This window comes from Gossypium hirsutum, chromosome A12 (genome assembly GCF_007990345.1).
Source record: "Gossypium hirsutum isolate 1008001.06 chromosome A12, Gossypium_hirsutum_v2.1, whole genome shotgun sequence".
In the NCBI taxonomy this organism is placed as follows: Eukaryota; Viridiplantae; Streptophyta; class Magnoliopsida; order Malvales; family Malvaceae; genus Gossypium; species Gossypium hirsutum.
Window position 1 is genome coordinate 107948584 of NC_053435.1, and position 10565 is coordinate 107959148.

Genomic DNA, 10565 nt, shown 5'->3' on the forward strand with positions numbered 1-10565 from the left:
TGTACTTATTTACTAAACAAAAAATTCTTAAAATTTTATGGTAAGAAGATATATGAGTCTAGTTTCAGGTAAAATTAGCGGATCTTAATTTGGAGTCCTATAGCTCCAGATATAAATAATTTAGTGACTATGACACAGATGGACAGCTTTAATATTCATAAAAGTAAATAAGAAAGATTATAGATAATGTTACTTACAAGTGTGCTACATACATCAAGGATGTGGAATGGAGAGGAGGAGGAGGAAAACATATATGAATATTCATTAAGCATGGCTAATTTGCATATTTTAGGCTTAGGGACTAAATTGAATAAAAGTAAAACTTTATGTGTAATTTTGTAAAAATGTCAAAATGGTAATTTTATTTTCCTGACCCTAAGGACGAAATCGTCATTAATTAAAATTTTAGGGGCAAAATGGTAATTTTGCCTAGAGCATTAATTAAATGCATTAAAAGATGAAATGAATGAAAATGATGATCAAATTTATTTATAAAGATCCGGACGACTCAAATATGAGACTTGATCGTGGAAAAGAAAAGATATCGGATTAATGAAATTATAAACACAAACAAGCAATGAGGTAAGTTTGTGTAACTTGAATTGTATTTTAAATACTTGAAATATGTGGTTATGTGATGAAAATATGATTTGAATGTTCAATTCATGATATTTGATGAAATATTGATAATACTCGATATAAATTGAAAATAAATCCCAGTTGAATGAAAAGAAAATTCGATGGATTTCTGAAAAAGAATTGACGGTAAAAAGGATCTAGCCCGGACGGGTGATCCTATCCTGATATAGCCCTCCCGAAGAATACGTGTAAAATGGATTTAGCCCGGACAAGTAATCCGAATTAGGGTCTGAATTTAGCCTGGACTGGTAATTCAGATCCAAGCTCATTAGAGTAATTGTCGTTGCAGGGGATTTAGCCTGGACTGGTAATCCCGACAATACTCTATGAGTTTATATTACAGGGGATTTAGCCTGGACTGGTAATCCCACTGTAAGGATGAGGTTTGCGGGAGTGTGCTCTCTGATATGAAATGTGTAAGACCATAGTTGAATGATACCATGGCAACCTGATATGAAATGTGTAAGACCATGGTTGAAAGATACCATGGCAACGTGATATGAAATGAACAAAACCATGGTTGAAAGATACCATGGCAACATGACAGAAAATGAGTAACACCATAGTTCAAAGACACTATGGCATCTTGTCAAAGATAAATAAGACCGTGGATGGAAGACGCTCTAACATCTGTTGAACAATTGATATTCAGGTAATATGTATCAGATGACGAATGGTTATATGAAATAATTATGAATATAGATAAACGAAATAAGTATAAGTACATGGAATATAATTTATGTTAAGTTTGATATAAGCTATTACCGGAATAAATATACATAAAATATATGTAAATGATGGAGCATGAAATATTGATATAATGAAATGAATGATATATGCTTATGAAGAAACGGTAAAAGCATGATATGTTTCATGACATGTACATATATGATTATTTTTTATATGTTGATACAAGGAAATTATGTAAGTTGAGACTATTATTAAACTCAAGTGTGATATGTCGAGAAAATAGATATATCAATGTTGAACTTATATGAGATATGTGCAAGTATACTAACGATGTTGCTGTTTGATGCTTATACAAGTGTCAAACTGTTGATTGAATGGTAATATATTTATTTATATGATGCATTGAATCAGTAAGTATTTAAATTTTTTTTAGTGATCTGTAAATGGTAGTAATGCTCCGAAACCCTGTTCTGGCAGCAGATACGGGTTAGGGGTGTTACAATATACATATATTCACGGACTTTCCTATTTCATATAAATTGATATGAATTAATAAAAAAGGATGAGAAACAATTGCTTGCCGCCGGATCGATAGATGTCAGCTTCAACAATAACTGCTGTTTACACTTGAAAACTCTAGCATAAACAACTGCAACAAATTATTACAAGTTTTGTTAAAATAAATAAATAAACAGATAGGCAGATATGATACAGGAGACACTACCACATAATTCACTAAAGCCCCTTAAAGATTCACATATTATAAACATCACCTGTCACGTGAATTTCCTCAAGTTCCTTGCTGCCCGGAACTTATCAAGTTTGTCTCTCAAATCAGCTGTCAGATAACATCAGAATCATAATAAACATATTAATGATAATTAACAGAAAAAAAAAAGCTGACAAATGAGGAGGAAGGTCTAAGCGATGCTACAATTCTAATCAAGCTCAGCTTGACCTAACATAATTACACTCCAGTCTTCTTTTTAATCATAATTAGATAGATATTCTATTGGACAAAAGACAAATGGCTTAAGCCTATGTTAAACAGCAATGCAATGTCTGAGAAAGACAGAAGGAGACTACCAGCATCCTTGTAGCGTTCCTGAGAAATAGCCTCATTTAAGTTGCTGACAATTTTGAACTCCTCTGAATCGAGACAAGGCTGACCACTTGGCCTGGAAAATTAATTAAGGTAAGCCGCATTCAGAAACAAGAATCTCATGCAATTTTTAATGAATCTAATTCTATCAGTAAAGAAAGCAAATGCAATCTCCAAAGGGATTCCAAGACTAACTGGTCCAGTTCGGCATGTGGTAAAACATCTGAAGCTGTGGACTGTACGGACAGCTTCCCTGATTCAATCACTCGCATTCCATCACTATATGCCAAGTACTTATTCACTTGTATAGGAACCTGCATAGCAGGTCAGGTATGGTTCAAAGGTCATCGTTCCAAAAAGGCTTTCACATTCTTATGGAGAGTGTAATCAGTCCAGAAAGTAAATAAAAAAAAAGGGCATATAATACTTTATGTAAACCATATTTCACATAACAATATCTAGTTTAGGTGGACAAGAAAACCAAAAGAAAGGAAGGGGAAAAGCAACCTGAGGTCAATGAGAAAGCATATGAATGCTTCTATAATCTATACAGTGGATACAGCATTCCCGCAATCAGATCGATAACTCAATTTACAGTCCACCAGGGGGATAATTTTACGAATATTTGGCTAGAACAAGGATTATTTGGTTCAATTACTCATAGGCTTACAATCTTAAACAATTAATTTACACTATTTTGAACAAAAAGAAAAAAAGAAAAGAAGCTAGGCTGATTGCTTTGTTCTTGAATCAATACCTTCACAATCCAAAAATACCATGGATCAAATCCAATTCTATTTACCCAAAATCAGGAAAATCGTTTCCAGTAAATCAAATCAGCTGATTCAAAGATAATAAAACTAAAAAAAAATCAATTACTCAAAATTGAATTAAAACACATTTCAATATCGGATTCATAAGAGGAAAAAGAAAAGAATACTTGAAGTGATTTGACTTTCATTTTCAATGCAACTACACATTTGGCATTGCAATACACAACATAATAGTTAGAGCAAAATAGACTATTAGCAACAAAGAAAAGGCCACACTTGCTTGAAGAGATATTGCAAGATTTTGGAAATCTTCCCAGAAAAAATAAAGAAAGTAAACTTACTGTGATTCTTGGGTTTTGATTGATTCCTTTATTGAGTCCTCCATAAGAGAAACTATCCATGTCGATAACGAAGCTGTCGTGTTTATCAACTGTGTATTGAAACCCACCTATATGATCCGAAACTGAGATTTTTTGTGTTGAAATCTCATTGGAAGATGCCAAATCCTATCCCCAAATTCAAAGATAAATTTTTTTCAAGGATTTAATTAGAAATGAAACGATTGATTATGATGATTAAAAAATGAAGAAAACCCAGAGAGATTATACTTACCAACTTGGGAATTTCCGTCAAGTCCAACATTTTCTCGGGAAAATGAAACAAAGAGGTGGTGAAGAAAATCTTCCAAACACGAATAAAATATTTTCTTAGAAACCAAACAAATCTCATGATTTATACACAAAAGAACAAAGACTGATGCTTTTTTAAACTCCAAATCTTGTATTTGGGTATAAAGGTTGAAGCTTCAACTGATATATGTTGCAGAGAGATTTAAAATAAAAAACACATAGAAATCAATGAAGGAAGGAAAGTTGAAATGAGCTAAGATGAAAGGAAAAAAATGATTTTAGGAGGGAAAATTAGGGGTTTCAGGGGGAAATTTTTGGGGATAAAACACGTGAGGAAGGAAAATATTTTTTGCATGTGGCGTTTTACTTAAAAACGCCGCAAAAAATTATTGCATTTTAAATAAAACGACGTGGTTTTACTTTACTAAAATTTTTTTATTTTGTCTATTAAAAATTATTAGTTACATGATTTTATAAAATATTTTTTATTACTATTTTTTATAAATTATATTTTTATAAAAGAAAAAATTAAGTACTCTCAAAATAAATATCATATATTTTAATAAGAAAACAAATAATTAAATGGGTATAATTAATTATTAAGTTAGAATTATCCAATGTAAGCAATTAATCTCTCACATATCAAATTTTTATTAAAGATTGAGATGTTAAATATGATTTTATATTATTCTTTTCCGATCTAATCACCATTTTATTAGAGGTATTTCTTCAAAACTAAAATATAATTATTTTGCTAGATGTTAGATGTGGAATGATTTTAGTTTTTGTATTTCATTTTTATTTGTTATAAATTGGTCTTATTCAAAATAGATAGTTACCTATCCATATCAATCTGTTACTTTATTTTATTTATTTATCAATTTTTTTAAAATCTAATACTTAAATATATCAAATGGTTTAGATTAAATATTTTTAAATATAAAAGCATTAATTGATAGTATAAAATTTCATCATTTAACAAATCTCAACTAAACCTTAAATCCTAAACCATTTAATATATATAAAGTTTATCTATTATCTCTTAAATAATTTAAACTATAATCATAATTTTAATATATTAAAATTAATTTTATCTCTTTTACAATTATATAAGAAATTATTTAATATATAAATTAAAAATACTTATTAATCCAAGCCCTAAATTGCTAACCCCTATCCCTTAAACCCTAAATCATAGAATATAACCCATAAACTCTAAACCCCTAAACCCCTAACATTAAACCCCAACCCTTAAACCATAAATCATAAACCCTAAACCCATAACCCATAAACCTTAAAACAGTAACTCTTAAATCTTAAACCCTAAGCCATATACACTAAACCCTAAACTATAATGATAATTAATTTTTTCATTTTTAACAAATATTTTTCTATATTTTTTACTTTCAAATTTTTTCTATGTGTCATTATTTTTTTTGAAAAATAAATTGTATTTTAATTAATATAAAGAAACAAGTTAAATAATAAATTGACAGATATATTTTTTACGACGTTTTTCAAAAGCGTCGCTAAAAGCTCGATCTATAGCGGCGTTTCTCCAGAAGCGCCGCTAAAACCTCTACCTATAGCGGCGTTTTTCTAGAAGTGCCACTAAAACCTCGACCTATAGCGGCGCTTTTCCAGAAGCGCCGCTAAAACCTCGATCTATAGCGGCGTTTGGACCAAAAACGCCGCTATTGCTCAATTTTTTGTGGCGTTTTTTATCCAAACGCCACTAAAGCCCTGTTTTCTTGTAGTGGTAGTGTTTCTAATTGGTTGAAGTATAAACGTTTACGACCATGGTCAGTAAGAAAATTATTTGTGGATAATGAAGGAGGATTATGACATTTGGTGGAGATAAAGTTTGTGGTCACAAATAGTCAGAAGAATGGTATGTCTAATTCATTGGCAAACGTTGGACTATCCAAGAATCACTTTTTTAAAGCTTATTGGTAATCTGTTATTTCTTGGTGATTTGTATTAGTGCAGTCTACTTGTTATATTTCTTTGTAGGTTGTACTGCTGTTTTTTGCAGCTCTGTCGATCATACATGAGCTGAGAGTTTTTTATTACACCATTTTGCTTGTAATCAATTGATTGAGCTAAAAAAAATATTATTAGATTAGATTTTTTAATGATTTTGTTAATAGAATAAATTTAGTGTTAATTGTGAATTCTCATCAAACCAACTTTAAAACTTGAATTAAACATTAAAAAATTAACATTGTTATCTTCAGGTACCAAAATATATAACTTTTGTCCAATATAAATATTACATTAGACCAAAAAATAACACATAAACTTAAGTATCAAATTATACATTAAGCCTATAATTTTTATATATTTTTTATAATTTTACTTTGCTTGTTGAAAATATTTATAACTTATATTAATCTATTGTAATTTCAGTCTCTAAAGTGAGGTCCTAAGACTTCAAAATATTATGTGTAATTTAGATTATATTCTAGTTTAAATTTAATCATGTTTGAAATTTTTTCCAAATGTATTTTGATTAATAGTCTGTTTATTATAAAATCATATTGATTATTATTTTGTATATGCATTATATTTTAATCTTATTTATAGCTATACAAATATTATTATAATTTGATACAATGACAGCAAAACCATTTTAGCTCAAAAAAAATTAAAAAATCCCTATTTTTTTTAATCCCTATTTTTTTCTATATTTTCTATTTTAAAAAAAAACAAATGATAAATTTCTAATTTCATCTGTGGAGTTTATGAAGAAATTCTACGTTATTAGACTTACTATTTATTTTTAAAAGAACTTTAAAGAATACAACCATAAAAAATATGCACACCAGAGTCAATGAAATCAAGAACCAAGAGCAAAGCAGATGGAGGCATTAAACTATATAGTGAAATACAATTCATAGAACAATGATTGACGTATATAGATGCATGCATGAATCCATCCATCCATCCATCCATCCATCCAAGTGCTATATATACATTAAGGCTGAAAAAGTTTGAATGCTTCTAAGCATGTATATGTGCAGTAATGCATGAAAAGTAATTCATTATTATAACAACAATGAATCCTGAAATAGCTTTTCTGATTTGATTTTGTTCCCTATAAATCGAGCTGTCAGATCTTTCAACAAAAATAAAAATTAAAAAGGTGGAGATTATGGGTGAGCTGGCCAAGTTTATGGGTGAGGTTATAACAACAAAGCATGTACTTGGAACCTTCTTTTAATTTTCATGAATGAACAGATCATTGATGAGGAATATCAAAACAACACAAGATCCTTATGGCTCCTATACATATACTATTTATTTATATATACGTACGTATGTACTGTAAGTGCGTATTCCATTAATTAGCTTGGCTGGCGGCACCACACATTACCCAATTATTCAAGTTACTGATGAAATATATATATATACACATGCATATACATAATTACTATAACGTAAGTGATGGTCTATATAAGTTCATACAATATTAATTAATGGAGCATATTATGAACATACTATAAAAAAACAAATATAACAGCTATAATTTTAACAAATAACATCTTGTAACTCACTGAATAACCTTTCATGATGGGGTAAAATGTGACATGTCGCCAGCAAAGTTAAATTAATTGAAAACATACATATAAAACTAGCAGGAGCATTGAGTTCATTCACTAAAACACTATCAACAAAAGTTCACGGCTAATATTTCTATTAAGCAACTCCAAATCGAGAGATACTTTTTTGGGACAACCACAAAGTATTTTCTATGACCATTTTAAGTTTTATTAAGGAATTAATTCTTTCGAGATTCAAATCAACTAAAGAGAAACTTTTCTGTGTAATCACAAATTATCTTTTATGACTATTGTACGATCCATGGATACTAATCTTTTCATAGTTTATGGTTATCCCCTCAACAATATCGTTACAAAAAACCAACAAATAGAAACTTTTGAGTATATATACTTTTAAACAAAATAATGCAGTATCTATATGTTAACTTACCATTGACCTTACCAACCAAGTTGCTATACCTTTGGCACTTTCATTTTGGGTCTTATCAGATGAAGCAGTACAATGCTGCAAAGAAGCTTAGTTAGAAGAAAAATTATTATACACATATTTTCCAAATAAAAACATTTTCTCCTTCCATTGATATTGTTCATTAAAACTCCAACACTGCAGTAAGTCAATATATATATAAGCCAATGGTGAAAAGATCAAATCCCTACGAAACCTAAATAATACATAAATGGTTAATTTTTAGTTACTTCACTAGATTGGGGTAATTTCTGTTGCAGCCTTGATATGTTAACACTTGTCGGATCATTAACCTGTATGAAATGAAATTCCATGAGTAAAACAAAAACCCTAACATTATTTTCTACAAAAAACAAAACAAAACTCACCTCGGTTTGGATGGTATGAAACAAAAATTCTTCTGATTTGGTAGAAAAACAACTAACAACACGAAGTCCTTCATCAACAAGAACAGCCAACACTCTTGATAAAGACAAATCTTGGTCTTCAACGCCACAACGGAACATGATCTCAATACCTATCAAACATGGTCGGATTATGAAACAATGATTTGAAATTGAAGCAGCAGCTGGTTTGGTTCTTGAACCAACACTTGCTAAGTCAGACACTCTCTTCAGTTCATGTCTTTTAGCATCAAGGTCCTTGACTTTCTTCTCCAAATGTTTTATATAATTCACTGCTTCGTTCATTTGATCCGACATCGACCGCTTTCCCTAAAAATTTCAACTATTCACAAAGTGGCAAAACCCCAGGAAATTTAACATAGTTATGAGAAAGGTTTTTTTTTTTTGGTTTACCTTGATGTATTCACCAGGGAGAAGGGATCGAAGTGAAGCATAAAGGGAAGCCATATCTTGTCTCCTTTGCCGTTCAATCTCTCTATGTAGCTTTTGTTTCTTGTATTTATCACTACCGGCGCCGCCCTCCATATGACAGATTTTCCGGCCGCGGTTTTTCACCGTGGGATTTGATATTATAGGGTTGGATTCCACCACTACGGTGTGACCAGTGATCGGATCTTGTGGGATTTTGTGTTGTTTGGTATGGGAGAAAATCTGATACACCAGGTCATCGCTTTGGTGTAAAGGAAACATATTGCTCAATGATAATTATTCAAGAATTAAAGCTTTTTTTTTTAAATTTTGTCTGTTGATCACCAGAAATAATGGAAGAAAAGAAAGAGATATTGATCATTCTTCAATGGGAAAAAAAAAGAATCTTTTCTGCAAATTCTTTTTTTCAAATTATTTTTTTCCCCCTTAGAATAAACTAAAGCAATTATGGAAAATGACCTCACCGGCCACTGTTAATCAAATGAAGAAATTCTGTTGTTACTCTATGTATAAGTTGTGTATTTATTGTTTGTACTCTAATTTGTTAATTTTAATATTTATATTTTTTGAATTTCGAAATTTCATATATGACATAAATTATCATTGTTAAAGTTGTTAGGTGAAATTATTCTATTAGTGTCATACTTTGTTTGCCCCGTGAATTCAATCATCTACAACCACTTCTTTCAACCATTTGTTGGTCAATTTTATAATTTCAATTTTGACTTAAGTTGTTAAATTCATTAACTAAAATGACTTATCTTTTTGTAAGTATTATGCAAAAATATCAAGCTCATATGATGTTATATAAGAAAACTTCACTTTAACTAAAATTTAGGGTAAACTACACTCGATGTCACTAAATTATTAGTAAGTTTACGTATTAATCACTCAACTTCAAAAAGTTACACAATGGTCACAAAACTATTTGAAAGTTTTCAATTAAGTTATTGAAATGTTAAAATTGTTGTTGTATGGCCTCTTCTGTTTGCACTGCTTGTACCAATCGAAAGCTTTCATTCCCTTTTTCTTTTATAGTTTAGTTTTTTTTTAATGAAACTTTGAATGTCACGAATCTGCGAACTAAAATCCAAACAATTTTCTTCTTCGATCTCTAACACTTACTATCAGATTAACTTGGATCTAAGGTATGTTCTTCTACTCATCGGTGGGTATTAATCCGTTGTACCAATTGTCGAATCATCATTTGGAGCTAGAGGTGCCCATGGGCTGAGCTGAAGCTCGATTCCAAAATATTTTTCAAGCCGGCCCTCGACGCCCAAAAAGCCAATTTTACTATTAAAATTTAATAAAATATAAAAACATATTTTCTAGTTACTATTTGATATATTTTTATAATTAATTTTTAACTTTAAAAATAATTTTTTATTATTTAAATTAAATTCAGTTCGGCCCGACCCGCCCCGTAAGTGCAAAATTTTGTGTCCAAGTATTGGGTCGAGAGAGCTACTCGACCATTGGCCAAGTCTACTTGGAGCTCACTAACCGAACTTTAAAAAGAAAAAAAATTTAACAACTCAATTATTTAAATAAATACATTCCAATAGTTTGTTCACTTAAATAAAACCTTACATATAGTTCAATAACTATTTTATAACTTTTTAAAATTGAGTGACCAAAATATAAACTTCCTATTAATTTAGTGACCTTAAGCATAGTTTATTCAATTAAAAATTAGGGTTGAAAGGTACTGTAGCTTTATATTTTGTAACCCCACTTGTTTGCATTCACACAATGAAGGCCTATCTTTACCGTAGGATATTATGACCGGATATGATATTCTAAAATATTTAGAACTTGATGGAGTGCCCCATGAGAAAGATGTAATTATATAATTAATAAATTACTT

The 10565-nt window shown here is 30.2% G+C and overlaps 2 protein-coding genes across 3 annotated transcripts; both read right to left on the minus strand.

Annotated features, from left to right (window-relative positions):
- Positions 1-1695: 1695 nt before the first annotated feature.
- Positions 1696-4159, minus strand: LOC107930971 (bifunctional nuclease 2). Of its 2 annotated transcripts, XM_016862751.2 has the most exons (6): positions 3817-4159; positions 3546-3710; positions 2627-2745; positions 2416-2507; positions 2103-2167; positions 1696-1978 (listed from the first exon to the last, which is right to left on the minus strand). In XM_016862751.2, exons 1-5 carry the CDS (start codon positions 3931-3933, stop codon positions 2106-2108), a joined length of 555 nt encoding a protein of 184 aa, XP_016718240.2. In that variant the 5' UTR covers positions 3934-4159; the 3' UTR covers positions 1696-1978; positions 2103-2105. The 2 variants fall into 2 exon arrangements, with proteins under 2 accessions (XP_016718240.2, XP_040939720.1); XM_041083786.1 differs by having other exon boundaries at positions 1696-2167; positions 3817-4143.
- Positions 4160-6598: 2439 nt separating this feature from the next.
- LOC107930987 (transcription factor bHLH118) lies at positions 6599-9155 on the minus strand. Its single transcript, XM_016862763.2, has 4 exons — positions 8660-9155; positions 8231-8575; positions 8093-8155; positions 6599-7901 (listed from the first exon to the last, which is right to left on the minus strand). The coding sequence occupies exons 1-4, from the start codon at positions 8954-8956 to the stop codon at positions 7818-7820; spliced, it is 789 nt and encodes a 262-aa protein (XP_016718252.1). The 5' UTR covers positions 8957-9155; the 3' UTR covers positions 6599-7817.
- Positions 9156-10565: the final 1410 nt, after the last annotated feature.